General features: G+C 41.0%; 1 protein-coding gene, 1 long non-coding RNA gene and 1 pseudogene across 3 annotated transcripts; 2 read left to right on the forward strand and 1 right to left on the reverse strand.

Moving 5' to 3' along the window:
• Positions 1–5,442: 5,442 nt before the first annotated feature.
• Positions 5,443–14,114, forward strand: Gm45966. 2 transcript variants are annotated; one of them, XR_003950556.1, is made up of 4 exons: positions 5,443–5,559; positions 12,522–12,648; positions 12,849–12,909; positions 14,064–14,114. It is a non-coding gene; the product is annotated as a predicted gene, 45966 (long non-coding RNA). The 2 variants fall into 2 exon arrangements; XR_003950555.1 differs by lacking the exon at positions 14,064–14,114 and having other exon boundaries at positions 12,849–13,169.
• On the reverse strand, positions 8,184–8,400 carry Gm19117 (predicted gene, 19117; annotated as a pseudogene).
• Positions 14,115–14,163: 49 nt separating the features above from the next.
• On the forward strand, positions 14,164–14,709 carry LOC115486435 (zinc finger protein 120-like; the record flags this gene model as incomplete). Its single annotated transcript, XM_030247510.1, has 1 exon — positions 14,164–14,709. A coding segment is annotated over one exon (546 nt), but the record flags the coding sequence as incomplete, so codon positions are not given.
• Between the last annotated feature and the right edge of the window lie 5,574 nt (positions 14,710–20,283).

Genomic DNA, 20,283 nt, shown 5'->3' on the forward strand with positions numbered 1-20,283 from the left:
GCACAAGCCTTTGCTGTTCTATTCAGGAATTTTTCCCTTGTGCCCATATCTTTGAGGCTTTTCCCTATTTTCTCCACTATAAGTTTCATTGTCTCTGGTTTTAACTGGAATTCCTTGATCCATTTAGACTTGAGCTTTGTACAAGGAGACAAGAATGAATCAATTCGCACCCTTCTACATGATAACTGCCAGTTGTGCCTGCACCATTTGTTGAAAATGCTGTCTGTTTTCCACTGGATGGTTTTAGCTCCCTTGTCAAAGATCTAGTGAGCTTAGGTGTGTGAGTTCTTTTCTGGGTCTTCAATTCTATTCCATTGTTCTAGCTGTTTGTCACTGTACTAGTACCATGCAGATTTTATCACAATTGCTCTGTAGTACAGTTTGAGGTCAGGCATGGTGATCCCACCAGAGGTTCTTTTATCATTGAGAATAGCTTTTGCTATCCTAGGTCTTTTTGTTATTCCAGACGAATTTGCAAATTGCCCTTTCTTTTCGATGAAGAATTGAGTTGGAATTTTGATGGGGATTGCATTGAATCTGTAGATTGCTTTTGGCAAGATAGCCATTTTTACTATATTGATCTTGCCAATCTATGAGCATGGGAGATCTTTCCATCTTCTGAGATCTTCTTTGATTTCTTTTTTCAGAGAATTCAAGTTCTTATCATACATATCTTTCACTTTCTTAGATAGAATCACACCAAGGTATTTCATATTATTTGTGACTATTGTGAAGGGTGTTGTTTCCCTAATTTCTTTCTCATCCGGTTTATCCTTTGTGTAGAGTATAAGGCCTTGGCTTCACACAATATACTGTGACCAAGGTACATAAGTAAATAAACAGTTTTCTCACATGTTTCTTTGGCTATGGTGGTTTTTACAGCAACAGAACCTAAGACATCACCTAAATGGTAAATTGCCACTGTTGGGATTTTGAATATCATAGATTTCTGATGTAATAAAAGGCACTGATTTTAAAAGAGAAAGAAGAATGAATGTTAGCAGAGTGTGAAGCACCGTGACAGTAATGCATATAATAGCATAGAAGCGCTGCACTTTGGGATAGCTTTCCAATGTACTAGGGAGATGCTAAGAATACCAGATAACATACAAAGAAGGGAACATTCTATGAAAAGGACATTGAGATTCAGAGTGTGCCTGCAAAATAAGGCTTTGTAAATGTATGTGAAAAGACAGTTTCATTATGAAGTGACTGTGTTTCATTAAGTGAGAAAAATCACTAATAGAAATGTCTCCCACAAGACCTTCACCACAGTGAGGTCAGTGAAATCTATGGACATATAAATCACTCTAGATGAAGGTTGTCATCATAAATTTTATCAAAATATGAGACTAAAGATTATTTCAGTTCAATATCTCACACACAAACATGCACATAAAACACATACACATTGTTCTTTACATCATGTGTTGAAGGTCAGGGTCATTTTTCTCTCAAAATACTGTTTGCTGCTTTATTTTTTAAATATTATTTGGTAGTTTATTTTTGACATTGTCATTCAATTGCTCTTTTTTTTTTTTTTTTATAATTCCTGTTTCCAAAACGCCCTTTGTTCCACTCCCTGCACTCCTAAAATGCACATGGCCACGTATTTCATTAATTCTTACTGAATGTGCACATATTTGCATATACACTTATATTTTGAAACACAAAATGTAGAGACTGTGTAAAATTGCATATATTTATGTTTTGATAAGGCCACATAGCAATAAAATCTCTCTTAGTGACATGCTGCTATACTTAAAAATCAGGGTCTTCAAAAAATTTTTTTGGTTTCTTTTGGTGGGGCGGGGGTGGGCTAAAGCCATAGGAAGAAAACTGTGATGTATGTGTCCAGTATGTACGATTTTGTTTTTGTTTTGCAAGAAGAGTTGAACTATTTTTGATAACAAGTGTAAATGGTGGAAAATGCTTCTTAGTTGTCTTGTCTTTATTTGCTTACCAAGTTTTGGAATTTTATTTAAATTGTTAAATGATAGCAGTGTCTTATGAAATATGTATTTACCTGAAATTTGTAACAGTTTTTGTGTTGAACCATATTCCCTGCTATATAATCGTGTAAATCTGTTTTTTATTCACTAATGATCACTGCAGAAATGACTAGAAATGAGATTGTTCACATGGATTGAAAGAACCTAGTGGGGAAACTTCCACTCAATTCTCGATTTGGCGCGCACCCAGGAATCACGAACAGACGACCAACTTGATGTAAGAACACGAGGTAGTTTAATGGCGGAGCTCCGGGTCGAAGCGTATCTCACGCAGGAGACAGTGGTTTCGACCCCGAGGCTTGGAAGCTAGGGACTTTTATAGAAAAGGGGTGGGGCTGGGGGAGGAATTGGCACGGTTTCACATGATTGGTTCATTTAAACATCAGCAGAGAGGAATTGGCGCGGTTTCACATGATTGGTTCATTTAAACATCAGCAGGGAGGAATTGGCGCGGTTTCACATGATTGGTTCATTTAAACATCAGCAGGGAGGATTTGGCGCGGTTTCACATGATTGGTTCATTTAAACATTAACAGACTGTCAGAAGGGCGGGAGATAGGGAGGTACCAGGACAGTCAGGACAGGTAACGATGGGCCTGCCCGGGCATGTCCCGGCCTGTTCTGCTATTTTCTCAGCCCCAGGTTTTAAAGCTCACAAACAACTCTTTGGGCTATTTGACATAAATTACATGAATCACAGGTCTCAAGTTTTATTTCCTTTCATTCCCCTCTTCTTCTACTAAGTAATTCTAATCTTAGAATTTTAAAAGCCTGTATCTCCTAATTCTTCCATCTGAATTATAGGCTGGTACTGTTGTTGTAAAACCATGAGCTTGACTGCATCTATTCTACTCTGGATAAAAGCAATTCCCTTATTTATTAGGCAGGGGCCAAAAATTAAAACTAAGCATATAATAAGAATCGGTCCGGCCAGCAGAGTCTTGCCCAACACCCGCAAGGGCCCACACAGGACTCCCCACGGGATCCTAAGACCTCTGGTGAGTGGAACACAGCGCCTGCCCCAATCCAATCGCACGGAACCTGAGACTGCTGTACATAGGGAAGCAGGCTACCCGGGCCTGATCTGGGGCACAAGCCCCTTCTGCTCCACTCGAGCCCCGGGCTACCTTGCCAGCAGAGTCTTGCCCAACACCCGCAAGGGCCCACACAGGACTCCCCAGGGGATCCTACGACCTCTGGTGAGTGGAACACAGCGCCTGCCCCAATCCAATCGCGCGGAACCTGAGACTGCGGTACATAGGGAAGCAGGCTACCCGGGTCTGATCTGGGGCACAAGCCCCTTCTGCTCCACTCTAGCACCGGGCTACCTTGCCAGCGGAGTCGCCTGACACCCGCAAGGGCCCACACAGGATTCCACACGGGATCCTAAGACCTCTAGTGAGTGGAACACAACTTCTGCCAGGAGTCTGATTCGAACACCAGATATCTGGGTACCTGCCCTGCAAGAAGAGAGAAAGAAAGAGAGCTTGCCTGCAGAGAATACTCTGCCCACTGAAACTAAGGAGAGTGCTACCCTCCAGGTCTGCTTATAGAGGCTAACAGAGTCACCTGAAGAACAAGCTCTTAACAGTGACAACTAAAACAGCTAGCTTCAGAGATCACCAGATGGCGAAAGGCAAACGTAAGAATCCTACTAACAGAAATCAAGACCACTCACCATCATCAGAATGCAGCACTCCCACCCCACCTAGTCCTGGGCACCCCAACACAACCGAAAATCTAGACCCAGATTTAAAAACATTTCTCATGATGATGATAGAGGACATCAAGAAGGACTTTCATAAGTCACTTAAAGAATTACAGGAGAGCACTGCTAAAGAGTTACAGGCCCTTAAAGAAAAGCAGGAAAACACAGCCAAACAGGTAGAAATCATTAAAGAAAAACAGGAAAACACATCCAAACAGGTGATGGAAATGAACAAAACCATACTAGAACTAAAAGGGGAAGTAGACACAATAAAGAAAACCCAAAGCGAGGCAACGCTGGAGATAGAAACCCTAGGAAAGAGATCTGGAACCATAGATGCGAGCATCAGCAACAGAATACAAGATATTATGAAAAAGAGGACTAGGAAGGCAGATGAGAGAAAAGATAGAAGCTGATTTCACATAGCACAGCAAATCCATTGTCCTAACTTTGAGCCTAGCCCTAACCATGATATTTCTTCTTTATGTAACAGGATACTATTGACTCTCTAGAACCATCAAGAATAATGGTGGCCACCTTAACCCTAACCCTGAGCCTAACCCTGGGACTTACCCTCAACCTCTTACCCTTTCTTAAACCTCAACCCTTATTTTCCTAACTACCCTAACTCTAATCTAACAACCCTTATCCTAATCCTTACCATAACCCTCTAATCGCCTAATCCTGATTCTAACCCTGCTTACTGTGGGGGATATTTCTTAATTATACCTTTTGAGGTGAGAAACCCTTTCTTAATCTTGATCTTTTGAGATGTTCAGATGCACCTTTAATCTAGGCTATAGTTTTTCTTGGCAATCTACTTATATAAAAAAACATTGAACAGGGTAGTTCTTTTTTTTTTTTTTTTTTTGTACTTGCCCTACTTTTTTACAAAACAAAAGTGACTTGCTTATTTCTATTTTTAAAACTGGCATTAGTCAGTACTTATTTCTTTAAAATTCTGGTACATACAGAATATCAGCTGTAATATCCTGTAACTTGAAATCAACCAGTCCTTGATTTTGTTAATTTCCCTTGGCCAACAGCCTTTGTTCGGACATTATATGAAATACTTTTTTGACCTACATTGAAAGATCATTCTCGCTATGACTTGAGATGTTTACCTTGAGATCCTGTGATAATCCAACTTTGGCTTTTCTCCACATTGCCAGTGATGACCATGTTAGCTAACAGTAGTGCTCAACAGTGCTTCCCTTTTGTTTCCTGCTGTTCTCCCACCGTGCATTGATATTTATCATCTGGTGAAAGGGACCTGCAATTTCCCTGAGACAAGCTGAAGTCACAAACAATCCTGTTGTTTTCTAAAATTCCTTTTTAATGTTAATAGCCTGGCCACCCTTCCATTCCTGGGTCAGATTGATACCTACAATGTAACTAGAGTAATGGGCTATTCAAGCTACTCACCTTGATTTCAGGAAAAAGAAGGCAAGTGCTATGAAGAATGTTCAGGCAAGGTCTGAAGTCAGGATCATTGCTCACAGAGGGGAGGAGCTGGCAGCAGAATAGCCTGAGCTGGAATGGTGGATTCATCCCCCAGGGCAAGCACAAATGCTAATGAGCTGAAAAGGGCTCCAGAGATCTGGAAAAGCTCCAGCCTTCTACAGGAAGCACACTTTAACATTGAGGAGGGGTAAGACTCACTGGCCAATCAAGGTCACCAGGCAGACATGCCAGTCAGACAAAGAGGCGGGATCTTCCGGGTGCCTTTCTACAAGATTGCTGTGGCTGTGCAGGCTTGAATGGTTCTCTGTGTCCTGCTCTGAGATCTGCTGTCGGGTGCATTGAGGGGACCTCAGGAAGCTCTGAGATTTAGACATGGTGAGCACAGGATCACTGCCCACAATGGGTAGGGGCAGGTGGTTGAGCAGTGGGAGATGGGGTGGTGGGTCCTTTCTGGGGCTGCATGGGAAGCATCACCCAGATGGGACCACCTGTGAGGTCTCAGGCAGTGACCTCTGAATAACTTCATTATCATAGCTGATTCTGAATCTCTCCAAAACATTTTGACCAGTTGCTTTCTTGTAGAAACATGGATAGTTTCTTTCACTATGCAGCACAAAACAGTCCAAACACTGATGTCTTTTCTAGTAAACATTGAGAAGACAGATATGAAACTAATTCAATGGCCTTCTCTTAGGGACTTAGCAAATGCTTAAGTCGTTACCTGTCTCCATCACCTGCTGCTGTTGTCAGGTTTGCTTTATATACATGGACCAACAGCTACAGCAGCTCTGTGCTTTGTTCCCTGTCTCTGTTCTCTGCACATGCTCTCCCCCCTTCTATTTCCCTACCCTTGTGGCTGTCTCTCTCTGCTCTCTGTCTGTGTGCCTGTCTGCAGGTCTTCTTGTGCACAGCTATCCTTTCCCCCATGTTTTCACTCCTCTCCCTTACCGCAAACAACCATTTTTCCACTGTATCTATTGCATGTTTCAATTTCTCAGGACATGCTGTGATAGGATAGCTTGGATTTGATGGTGATATATTTTCCTGGCTATTATTCATTATATTCATTTGCTGGTGTCTAGCCCTCTGGGTTTGAGGTGATTTGGTTTCTGGGTTTGAGCTGTTTGGGTGGGAGTTTTATATCTGGGTTACTATTTGATATATGGATTTATTTGTTTATTAATTTATTTTTGGTTTTTCCAGACAGGGTTTCTTTGTGTAGCCCTGGCTGTCCTGGAACTCACTCTGTAGACCAGGTTGGCCTTGAACTCAGAAATCCACCTCCCTCTGCCTCCCAAGTGCTGGGATCAAAGGCGTGTGCCACCACGCCCAGCTGATTCCTGGATTTTCACAGTGTTGACTGAGGATTACCTCTGTGATGGACCTGTTTGGAGGGTATGTTCAAGAGGGAATGCTTACTAATGTTGGAAACTGGAAAAAGAGACAGGCAGAAAGAGATGATCTTAGCAACCCACAAGGAGACATAGTCAGGAGAGAGATTAAGCTGCCTTTGCTGTTTGGTAAAGTGCTAGGGACAATTGTGAAAATTACATCTGGGATAGCACATAGTGTGGTAGATCTATGGAAGCTTACCTGGTGTCCTTTCAGGCATGGCATGTGGTTGAGCAGTATGTGTCTGCCCAAGTGGGGGCTGAGACAGAAGGATGAGGCAGGAAAGGAAGGGTAGGTGGGGATTATCTGTGGTAGCTATAGGAGGCATGCACAGGGGGAGAGGAAACTTCTACTGGTATTTTGTTCCAGTGGTAAGGGTAACTGATATTAGGGTCTGCAGTAACAGATAGTGAGGTAGGTCTTTGGACAAATTACCTAGACTACTGGCAGGCATGGCTTGTGGTTGAACAGGAGTATTTTCCAATAATAATGGGCTCAGGCACAAGGGTGAGTTGTAAAGCTCAACCAATTGCATTTTTGAGAGTGCACAAAGAACACTTGAGCAAATATCCTTTGAGCAGCCTGTGAAGGTACAGCAGCAGGGTCAAGCTACATATAGATAACTAATACACCTTGCAGGGAAAAAATGTTAGCTTAGCCATCATGGTTGTCAGATAGTTTTTGCCTCATGTTTGGTTCCTGCAGATTATGCCAGATATACAGTTTTCAAAATATTAGGTTGCTGACCTGTATGGAAATCCCCCAACCTTGCTGTAACTACAATATATATCCAGCAACTCTAGACTTGGTCTCTCATTTTGGACCCGATGCCAGGTTGACTGATGACAGACCTTGTTACTGAACCCACAATAAAAACATTGTGTGTTTGAATTTCAATAGATCCTTGGTTGTCATTGAGGTCCCTGTGACTTGGGTATAATATCTTGGTGTGTTGACTGTTACTCCAAGACTTCCAGGACTCAGAACAGAGATGTTAAAAGTCCAGATGTTAGAATGTGTCATTGTTGTTCTTTGTATCAATTGCTTGTCTGTTACATTTGTGTAGGTGTGTCTTGGTTTTTGTGTTTTTCTTGATTATTCGTGGAGGGAGATGACTAAAGTGAACTTGGAACCATGGTACAGTGGGTGCACTGGAGAGTTGTGGCCACAGGGCCTTGGAAGATGTTCCATAGTCTAGTATAGAGGATGGTGTGCCCTTGGTCTAAAGTGCTTGGAGGGTTAGAGCAGACTTGAAACCCAGCTTCATGACTCACAGCTGCCATCCTCTCTTCATCTTCTCCTCTGTACACATGTATGAATCTGCTGGGTAACCTTTACTGACACCTTGTGACTTTCTCTCATGTGTGTGGTACTTTATTATTCTGTGACCGAGAGAGAGGAAATAAGATTTTTTTCCATCCTATTGATTTAGTGACTAAATCATCATCTGGGGTTAAATCCTTCTTCCTAAGAGGACCTACACCCACTAGATTGCCCATTATAGAGAGCTCTTGGAGACCCATTCCAGGGCAAAACCAGGCTCTACCTATCCTGTTTTACAGGGTGGAAAGGACAAAACCTTATTTTCTCCCTCCTGATCAACCCTATTCCCAGTCCACATGAGACTTTGTAGTTTTGGACTTGGAACTGTCATTAGAGGGAAAGTTGTTCTTCATCCACTGCAACAAAGTTAACATATCTCATTTGACCAGCAGTATTATTTCTAGTCTTGTGGTGCAATGTGCTTCTCTGTTCACCTTCCAGCTGCTTTAGCCACCTCTTTGGTAGCACTAGCCAGGGAATGAGGGCTTAAAGATACCTCACACCAGAGCAGCAAAGCCTCTGACTCCTCATTCCACTGTATCCTGCCCTGCTCTAAGCCAGGTGCCCTCTCCATTTTTCCCTGGCTCAGCCACAACTCCACCTCTCTCTTGTGGTGACAGGGGCTCCTGTAATTGATATGGTTAGCACATTGGTTTTGTTTTTTACAATTTCCTCATTTATTATTGTCTCCTTGTCATAATTGTCTTCAGTTCTCAACATTTCAGAGCTACAGACATATTAAGGAACCTCAATTGAAGGTGTGCCCTCATCAGAATGGCTGGTTGCTATGTCTGTGAGAGATAGTGTTGATGATATTTTGAAAGGCTTTTCTACTGAGGGAGGCAATATTCTTAAGCAAGTGGGCCTGGGTTGGATGAGAGCTAGCTGAGCATGGGACAGTGACCAAGTAAGAGAATAATCCAAGAAACAGTGTTTGTCCTTCATTATTTTCCTTCATATCCTAGCTCCAGTTTCTATTCTAACTTTCCAGAATGGTGGACAGTGATCTGACTGAACCATGTACAACAACCATCTACTGCCTGAGATGCTTTTGCTTGCAGGAGTCTATTCAGCAGCAGAATAGCAAGTTAGAACAACAACAACAAAAATTGGTATAAAAAGGTGATTTTGCTATAGTACATAATCTATTTTCTCTTTTGGAGGAATGTGGAAAATATCAAAATTTGAGATGTCAAAAGTCATAGAAAGCTGTAGGTGGAGCTTAACGGTTGTAGTCATAGAACCTGAAAGATTCGAGTGTTAGCAGTAATGTAGCCAGAGGAAGTGGAGGTCACTGTATATCAGTGGAAAATCGACTCTGTGACAACCTTAGGTAGAGGTCCTTTGTGTAATATTTTGGCCAAAAATATTTCTTACTCAGGTTTTCCTATGAGGTATTGAGTAGGGAAAACTTTAAAAATAATTGGCTGATTTGTATATTTTTATTCCATTTTATGTATTTGGTCACTTTTCCCATTTATATATTTATTCAACATATATTCTAATTTGTACCCCCTCCGCTTTCCACATTGCACAGTCCCTCATCCTTAACTCCTTTTCATTTACCCAGGGAGATTGGGAACCACTTGAGTATCCCCCAAACATGAAAAGTCAAGTCTCTGCTACTGAGGTCAGACAAGGCAGCCAAGTTAGAGGAACAGGTTGGACAGACAGACAACACCTTAAGGGACTTCTCCTCACTCTACTTTTTTCAGGACCCATGTGAAGACTGAAGCACATTTACTACATATATGGTGGGGCCTTGGCCCACCCTGTGTTTGCTCTTTGGCTGGTGAATTACTCTCTGAGAATCTCCTAGTGTACAGATTAGTTGACTCGCTGGGTCTTCTAATAGACTTCCTGTTCCTTTGCAGGCCCTCAATCCTTTCCCCCAACTCTTCCAGAAGACTCCCTGAGCCCTGTCCAATGATAGGCTGTGGGTCTCTGCATCTTTCAGTCAGGTGCTGGATGGAGACTCTCAGAGGGCAGTTATGCCATCTACTGTCTGCAAGTATAACAAAGGGTCTTCACTAATGTCAGGATTGGTGCTTGCCCATGGGATGGGTCTCAAGTTGGTAGGGTATGATTTGTCCATTCCCTCAGTCTCTGCTCCATCTTTGTGCCTGCATTTCTTGTAGACAGGACCAATTTTGGGAGCAAATGTATTTGGTTCATATACTGTGCTTAATTCTCCACTAGAGGTCCTTCCTGGTAGCAAGATGTGGCCTCTTGAGGGTCCATACCTTTCTGCCATGCATCTTAACTAAGATCACCCCTATATTATCCTTGATGACCTCTCATTCCTGGTCTCTAGCACAACCTAAAGATTCCCCACCCTTCCATACCCCTCCCCCTCAAGCTGCAGAATTCCATTCATATTCCTGATCCTCTGACCATCTCTTGTCTCTCACAACACCTGTTCCTGGCCACTTGCCCTTCCCCTTACTTATCCACTCTCCCATCCAGTTCTCTCTCTTTCTACCATCTGCCTCCTCTGACTGTTTTATTCCCCTTTTGAATGAGATTCAACAATGCTCATTAGGGCTTTTCTTCTTGTTTAGCTTCTTTGGTTCTATGGAATATAGTGTGGATATCCTGTACTTTATGATTAATGTTCACTTGTTAGTACATATATTCATGTCATTTTGTTTCTGGGTTACCTCACTCAGGATGATAGTTTCTACCTGTATCCATTGTCCTGGAAAATTCATGATGTCCTTGTTTTTAATAGCTTATTATTATTCCATTTTGTAAATAAACTACATTTTCTGTATATGTATTTTGGTTGAGGGACATCTGGATTGTTTGCAGTTTCTAGTTGTTACAAATAAAATGGGATATGTCTCTATTTAGGCAAGTTTTCATTGGCCATTCCCTCAGTCTCTGATCCAGCTTTGTCTCTGCATTTCTCTTTGACAGGACAAATATGTTCTTTGTGTCTACAGCGTTGTGGTTTAAACTGATTCATAATTTTCATAATTCAAATTTTTAGCAAAATTTTATTAATGTTACAGTTTAAACCGGTGTACCTCATGTTTCTGCAAGATGAATACAGAACTGCAGTTAATGTATAATTCTTTGTAGGAACTTCAGTGCAGAACTATGGGTTCTTTCTATCATTTTTGTTTCCTTGAGTGGCATTTGCAGGGGAGTCAGGGTGTTTTTTCTCAGGCACAGATACATTCACCATTTGGTCTCTGTCCCTAAATCACATACGATACAGTAGACACATTTACTATTCAATGCTAAGCTATTTTGCAAGCCTGGTGGTTTTATATTTTTAATTTTATTATTTTGGATTTTGTTGTTCGAGATAAAATTTCTCTGTGAAACCCTTTTTGTCCTGTTAGTAGGTATAGACACCACATCAGCCACCTATCATGTTTTTGTACAATAAGCATATGCTTCTGTGCAGTTCTTAATCCACATCTTCAATTTTGAAATTTGACTAAATATATAGGTATATTCTGTTTTCCAGTATGACATATGCTCATGACATCAATACTACCTGAGGCTTCAGAGTCATTGAATTCTGGGTATATGATGATCTGCCTAACTCTTTTGTTTGTTCTTTGATTTTTGAGTAAATGTAATCATTTTTCTGTGTGCATGAATATGAATATTATGTGTGCATCATTTTTACTGTTGTCAGTAGGTGGTATCAGAACGCCTGATCTTGAAGTAATGGGTAGTTGCTGGTCCCCATGTAAATGCGAAATATTGACCACAGTTATGTGGAAGACCAGCAAGAGCTTTCCACAGCTGAGCTATCTTTCCTGCCCTATGTTGCATATTTGTGATCAACATTTATACTACTAGTATTTTAATTGGTCCATTTGTAACTCTTTAAAAATTCATTCTCTTTTAGCAAAATTTTATTACTGTTGCAATTTAAACTGGTGTACTTCATGTTTCTGCAAGATGGATACAGAACTGCAGTTAATGTATAATTCTTTGTAGGAACTTCAGTGCAGAACTATGGGATCTTTCTATCATTTCTGCTTCCTTGGGTGATATTTGCAGGGGGAGTGAGAGTCTTAATATGTAACTTTTGCTGTCCTGGAATTGGTTGCATAGATGATGCAGGCCTCCAGATTGAGGAATACACCTTCCTGTGCCTCTGATTAAAGTCATGAGCAAATACCTCCATCTTGTCCAATATTTTTTTTAAAGATTTATTTATTTATTATATGTAAGTACACTGTAGCTGTCTTCAGACACACCAGAGAGGGAGTCAGATCTCGTTAGGGATGGTTGTGAGCCACCATGTGGTCGCTGGGATTTGAACTCAGGACCTTCGGAAGAACAGTCGGGTGCTCTTACCTGCTGAGCCATCTCACCAGCCCTTGTCCAATATTTTTGTAGTTAGTAATTGTTCGTACAGCTTCTCAGATGTGGGCTTGGTACTGTTGATCTGTATCCCCTTGCAATCTCCCTCTCAATTGGCATTTCCCTTGCAAGGCTATATCCTAGGCAAAAGGTTCAACAGCAACAGAGGTGAACATTATAATTCAAATTCCTTCTAAAAAGGCATGGTTATTAGACTACAACTTGTTTGTCAGGAAATAAGTAGTGATGTTAGTATCATGCTTTGTATTGTACACATTTCTGGGATATTTTAGGATGCAGTGACTTTTGACGATGTGCATGTGAATTTCACTAAAGAAGAATGGAATTTGATGGATCCTTCCCAGATGAATCTCTACAAAGATGTTATGTTGGAGACCTACTGGAACCTTACTTCTATAGGTAAGACTGTGAATTTTCTTTTGCTTTTCAAATTAAGGGAACAAATGTGTTTTGGTTATTGATGACCTTCTGTTATTTAAATTGAGAACAAGTAAGATTGAGGTGAATAAATCAGGTCCACAGCTGTGAAAATTTACAGTAACTTCAATTATTCCTAATTTCTAATAACATATCATTCATTTTCTGTTGCTGTATTTTAGACTACAAATGGGAAGACCATCATATTGAAGAACCATGTCAAAGTTCTCAAAGACATACAAGGTAATTTTCATGTGCAAGCTGATACAAATATGTCTGTGAGGAAATTGTAATAAGTCCTGGAAGTTCTAAAGAAAAGCAAGAGTGTCAAATATCAGTCCATTGCCTGTAGGTATGATTATGATATTCTCGCAAGTGCGTGTACCTCAGAGCCTATTATCTGATTTGTGGTTCCAGTGCATTCCTCTATGAATGGAAACAAGGAAACAATGCCTTAAGAGATCCCTTTATTTGATTTGTAGCTCCATTAAACCTATGCTATGGAACTACCACTGTGTATAGTCTCATAATATTTAAATGTTGCGCATTGAATAGTGATGTGTGTACATATATATACATATATGTATATGTATATATAACCTTCTAGGAAGCAAATATTCCAAGGTAAAGTTGGTGATACTTATATTCTTGCAGACTCATTCCTAACTTTATTGAGAGGTCAGTTTATGAGAGTCAAGAACGTTGAATGGAGAAACCTTAATCCATATATAGCATGTCTACAAGGAACAAAATGTCAACTGTTGTGAATGCAATGTGGAAAACTTTCATTTGTTCTTCTTTTAATGGGTATATCAAGTGTCAAATGGACAAAACCACGAGAGTCTATGAACATTGAAAATAGCAACACACCTCTTTCCAGAACAATGAGAAGATATGTAGATTTCTGACTTTGTTAGACTTTCTGAACATGATAGGAGTTTGCAATTAATTGGTTTTCTTACTTTACTGAGAACATCTTCAAAATCACACCGAGGAAAAAATGTGGAAATTCATCTGTTTGTCCTGCTTCACAGTGCTAATGTGCTGTGATTCAAACTACAGGAAAATTATGAATGCTATCAGTTGTAAATAGCTCTGCATTGTTTCATTGTTCTTCAGGTACAGGAGATATGTCATATAGAAATCTCATATAGAAAAAGGTTGTTACATGTGTATATGAGCCATGTTATAAATGCTCTTACCATCACAGCTGCTTTCAAAGAAGCAAAACAACCCATAGAGAGGGAGAACACCATGAACATGCAAAGTGATAAAAGCTTAAGATCTGATAATTCTTTATTATTAGACCAACCTGTAAAATTAATTAATATAGATAAAATGATCGATAAAGGTAATGAGTGTGTTAAAGCTTTCACATGTGCCAATTATCATTCCAGGCATGGAAGAAGTCTTAGGTGGAAGAAACCGTATGAATGTAATCAATGTGGTAAAGTTTTTGCAAGACCCAGTCGTCTCCAATGTCATAAAAGAACCCATACTGGAGAGAAACCTTATGAATGTAATCAATGTGGGAAAGCCTTTTCCTGTCACAGTAGTCTCAGATATCATAAAAAAACCCATACTGGAGAAAAACCTTATAAATGTAATCAATGTGGTAAAGCCTTTGCAACACCCAGTCATCTCCAATGTCATAAAAGAACCCATACTGGAGAAAAACCTTATAAATGTAATCAATGTGGTAAAGCCTTTGCAACACTCAGTCATCTCCAATGTCATAAAAGAACCCATACTGGAGAGAAACCTTATGAATGTAATCAATGTGGTAAAGCCTTTTCCTCTCACAGTAATCTCAAATATCATAAAAGAACCCATACTGGAGCAAAACCTTATGAATGTAATCAATGTGGTAAAGCCTTTGCAAGATCTACTACTCTTCAATTTCATAAAAGAACCCATACTGGAGAGAAACCTTATGAATGTAATCAATGTGGTAAAGCCTTTTCCCATCAAAGTAGTCTCAGAAATCATAAAAGAACCCATACTGGAGAGAAACCTTATGAATGTAATCAATGTGGTAAAGCCTTTTCCTGTCACAGTGGTCTCAGATATCATAAAAGAACCCATACTGGAGAGTAATCTTAGGATAATTATCAATGTGGAAAGACTATTCACAAGGGAGAAGTCAACAAAGACATAAAAAAACACATAGTGGAGAGAAATCTTAATGTAACCAATGTTGTAAAAGCCTTTTCACAAAGTAATTATCTCAAAAAGATAAAAGAACCAACCCATTCGTAAGGAGAGAAACCTTATGAATGTAAGCAATGTGGTAATGAAGTCTTTGCATGTTCTACTAGTCTCCAAAAAATAAAAGATCCCATACTGGAAAGAAACCTCATGAATATAAACAATGTGGTAAAGACTTCACAACTTTGTAGTCTCCATTATTTTAAAAGGAGAGAATATAGGAGAGAAACCTTATGAATGTAATCAGTGTTGTAAAGCATTTCAAGTCACAGTCATCTGCAATGACATAAAAGATCACATACAAGAGAGAAACCTCATGAAGGTTATCAATGCAGTAAAGCCTTTGCATGTCTTAATTCTTCACATGTATACAAAGTAAAGCACACTGGGGAGAACCCTCATTATTGTAATCACTGTGGTAAAACCCTTGGCAATTTACTGTCATCTGCAACTACTTAAAAGAACACATTCAAAAAAGTAACTCTTTTCATTTTCCAGAGTACTAATCCCTTGTGTGACACAGTCATCACCCCATAAATAAAAGAACACATATGGTAGAAAACCTGCATGAATATAATGAATAAGGTAAACCCTTTCAAGGCCACAGTCATCTCCAAACACACAAAAAAATGTGCAGGAGAGAAACCTTAAGAATGTAATTGATGTGATAAAACCTTTGCATATCACAGTCATCTCCAAGTACATTAATGAGCACATAGTTGAGAGAAGCCCTGTAATTGTAATGAATGTGTTAAAGCCTTTGCATGTCACTGTACACTCCAAATACTTAAAGGAACACACGTTTTAGAGAAACCTCATAAATGCAATGAATTTGGAAAAGACTATGCATATCACTATAGTCCCCAAAGACATAAAAGAACACATAATGGACAGAAATCTTGTGTGTAGGCTCTCCCAGCCTGAAGCAGGCTGATCCAGACCTTGACCTTGCTGCCACTAAGAATTAGACCACCTGGGGTGGAACCTTGCTCCCTAGATCACTATATTGTTCAGCCACTGCCACTGTTCTTCTTCAAGTCTTTGGGACCTGCTGAAAGGCCCCTGAGATATTCCAGAGACTACACCCTGTTCTACAGGTCATCACCTGCAGCTGGTTCTAGGCACCAAGAATGGATTGGTGGGAATGGGCCTCCCCCCACCCTTTATAAGCACATTTGCTATTAAACATTTGAGCTTTGATCAGGAACCTTGACTTAGCTCCATTATTTCTCTTGACCGTCTAGTTCTCTCTCTTTCAGCTCCAGTCTGCCTCCCAGGTGTATCCCGTTTCTTGTGAGCCTCAGGTTGGCTCCCAACACTTGTGAATGTAGTCAAGTTGGAAAATCCTTTACATGCCACAGTAGTCTCTGAATACATAAAGGAACACATACTAGAGAGAAACCTTATCAATATAACCAATGTGGTAAAGCCTTGCATGTCCTAATCACATTTAAATATATGAAAGTATTTATAGTAGATATAAACTGTGTTAATTTGAATATGCATGGCCCTAAGCAGTGGCACTATTAGTAGGTGTGTCTTGTAGGAATAAATGTTACTTTTTTGTTTGTTTGTTTTTTTGGTTTTTCAAGACAGGGTTTCTCTGTGTAGCCCTGGCTGTCCTGGCACTCACTTTGTAGACCAGGCTGGCCTGGAACTCAGAAATCCGCCTGCCTCTGCCTCCCGAGTGCTGGGATTAAAGGCGTGCGCCACCACGCCCGGCAAATGTTACTTTTTTGAAGGAAGTGAATTACTGGGGTGGTGTTGTTTGGAGCTTTGTCGAGTACAAAACAGCCCCACCTACTGTTTGGCTGGAAGATAGTCTCTTCCTGCCTGCCTTCTCATGAAGATGCAGAATTCTCAGCTCCTTTAGCATCATGGCTGCCTTCATGCTGCCATGCTTCCTGCTATAATGGTAATTAACTAAATATTTGAAACTCTAAGCCAGGCCCAATTAAATACTTACCTTTGAAACAGTTGCCTTGGTCACAGTTTGTCTTCTGAGCAATGGAAATTCTTTCTAAGACTGAAGTTAGTACCCCAGACTTAAGTATTGCTATGATAGGCCTGGCCATGTTTTTGTTTGGAGCAATGTGGAATTTTAGACTTTGGATTTGTACATGCATTAAGTGGAACTTAATGGGACATCCTAGGAGGAATGTGGAACACATAGGCACTAGAGAGCGATTTGAACTCTGTGTATGTTTTTTATGATGTTTTGCTTAAGAATGTTGTTGCTTTTTGACCTTGTCTGAAGAGTGTTGCATTGACAAAAGAAGTATCAGGAAAGCCAACATAGACTTTGTCCTGTGTTTACTCTCATGATGATTGTTTTGATCAAGCATAATCTTAGAATGGAAAAATGTAAAATGTAAGGTTCAATAAGAAAAGGCTTGCTGGGCGTGGTTGTGCACGCCTTTAATCCCAGCACTCTGGAGGCAGAGGCAGGTGGATTTCTTAGTTCAAGGCCAGACTGGTCTACAAAGTGAGTTCCAGGACAGCCAGGGCTATACAGATAAACCCTGTCTCCAAAAAAAAAAAAAAAAAAAAAAAAGAAGGAAAGGAAGAAAGGAAAGAAAGAAAGAAAGAAAGAAAGAAAGAAAGAAAGAAAGAAAGAAAGAAAGAAAGAAAGAAAGAAAGAAAGAAAGAAAGAAAGAAAGAAAAAGAGAGAGAAAGAGAGAGAGAGAAAGAGAAGAAAATTCCTAATGGAAGTTTCTCATAGATTTGAGAATGATGACTGGATGAGCAATCCTGCTTCTATTTCTATCCAGGCGTCTTCAACAGCTGAGTGTCTGCTCTCAGGGCGGCTCAGAGGGAGACAGAGATGAAGCAAGGTCAGGAGCTGTATGGGACGAGCTCATCACTAGTGGGCAACCTTCCCGGGAGGGGAACTGGAAGTAGCATCCCCACCCCAGCGACGCCAGCGCCTGCCACAACTTAGGGTCCTGGGGGTCCGGATGCAGGGACAGAGTGCTTGTGCATGTTTGCACGTGTTGCAGGGCAGTGTACCATGGGACAGGCAGGGCGGCGACTCCGAGCGCTCAGCAGGATCCCAGCAGCAGGCATGGCCACTTCAAAGAGCTTAGGGGTCATATTGTCACACCCATGGCTCTATCCTCCCTCTGCTCTGTGCTACCAGTGCCCGGGCCCCTCCTCTCAACCCCCTCCCACCTCTCTCTTCCCCATCAGGCTTGGGTCACGCACCTGTCTCCAGGGCAGGGCGGGGCGGCAGGGCTGGTGGGTGGCTGTATGTAGTTCACCAGGGGTATCCTGTAAGGCATGGTGATCCCAGTCTCTGGCAGCAGTGACCAATAACCACCTATGTGATCCCTGACCTATAACTTAGACTTCGACTTTACACCTAACCCCGACATCATATGTTAACCCCAAACTTTGACCCCATCATGACCTCTATATTGCCCTGTGACCTGGATGACACTGTTCTGTAACCCTGACATGACCCCGACACTGTCCACCTCACTCCAACACAGCCTCAGCCCTGCCAACTAGGCACTCCAGGTTCTGACCCCTAGCCCCCACCGCTTGCACCAGTGATTCTCTGGTGACATAGGGATTCGCCCCCGCACCCAATATCACATGCCTCAGCCCAGGTTTCCTGGGGGTTGGAGGGGTGTCACTCATCACTCTGTGTCCCATCCTCATCCGAAGGCCTCACTCAGTGAAGTGGATCCACCTCAGCCTAGAGGGCAGAGCTGGAGACTTGAAGCCAGCCTCTTGGAGGAGGCCAGAAGATACTGCCTTTGAACAACCACCACTCCAAATTTTTAAAGCTCATTGTATCAGAGCCAAGGCTTGTAGTAAAACTCCTTCAGAGGGATCACCTGATAAAGTATCCATATAATGAACAATATACACTGAAAGATTCAATGTCCTAACTTCATGTATCGAGCTACAACAAAATTTTTTACATAATGGAAAGCTATTAGCCATTCCTTGGGGAGAAAGTTTCCAATGAAGTTGCTTCATGGGTACCTAAAAGGGAGTGAGGAAGGGGACATAATAAAATCGTGGGTAGGATCAGGTATGGGAAGAGACAAGAGAAAAGTACAGAGGATCAGGAAATATAAATACGTAGCACTAGATGATGGGGAACTGGGGATAGCCTCTAGAAAGTCTCACATACCATGGAAGTGAGAGGTTCCCAGGACCCAAGGGGAATGACATTAGCCAAAATATCCAACAAAGGGGAGATAGAACCTGTAGAGACCACTTCCAGTAGATAGGCACCAGCAACAGTTGAGGGATGGAGCCACCATCCTTCTCAAAACTTTTAACCCAGAATCATTTCTGTCTAAACACAGGCAAGACCCCATCAGAAGAGTTAGGGAAGGACTGACAGAACTGAAGGGGACTGCAACCCCATAGGAAGAACAAATCAACCCACTGGACCACAAAGAGCATCCAGGGTCTAAACCACCTACCAAAGAGTATGCATGGAGAGATCCATGGCTTCAGCTCTATATGTAGCAGAGGATGGCTTCATCTGGCATCAGTGGGAAGGGAGGCCCTTGGTCCTGTGGAGGCTTGATGCCCCAGTGTAGGGCGATGCTAGAGCAGTGTGAATCTGGAGTGGGTGGAGGCAAAGAGGAGAGGGGGATGGGATGGTGAGTGTGTGGAGGGGAAGAGGGAAGGGGATTATCATTTGAATTGTAAACAAATAAAATGATTAATAAAAAGAGGAAAAATGTGTCCATTATATCAAATTAATATCTTTCTGATGACTACAACAGAACAGGAAGGTCAGATAATGATAATTGAGAGAAAATAGCAAAGAAAAAAAAAGGCAAAAGCAAGGCAACTGTGGTAAGTGCAACAGTGGTGTATATAATTCCAACTAAAATGTTAAAGAAGACCAAATAAAATGCATATAAAGAAAGCAGAAGATGGCATTTGACAGTAATCACTCCCTGTGATAGCATTTTAATAACACTGTGTTATGTGATGAGCTTTTAATCTCCTTAGTCACTGCTATTTTAATGTCAGACTGATTTCTAGCTACTTAGAATGAAGCTTCAGGAATCTGTTAGGGAGAAAACCTCACATGTGTGTTTTGCTTGCTCGATTAAGCATGGCCACGTTCTCTGTGACAATTATTTTTCTTTTCAAAGGTGCTATTGGTAGTTCAATCATAAATGCAAGTTTATAATCACAAAAAAGGTTCTTGTAAACCATACATGAAAGCAAGTCTGTTTAATCATTGATAATTTAGACGTGAACATTAATGTCTCATTTATTCCTTCATCTGGTGGACATTATGATTTTAGAAAATGATTTCTACATATAGGGTGCCATCGTGGAGAACTTCATGAAGGTATGATGTCATCCTTACTGTCATAGAGCATTTTATTTGATTCATCACAGGAATGGAGCTGTACAATGTACACTGAT

The sequence above is a fragment of the Mus musculus genome, chromosome 13 (genome assembly GCF_000001635.26).
Source record: "Mus musculus strain C57BL/6J chromosome 13, GRCm38.p6 C57BL/6J".
Taxonomy (NCBI): domain Eukaryota; kingdom Metazoa; phylum Chordata; class Mammalia; order Rodentia; family Muridae; genus Mus; species Mus musculus.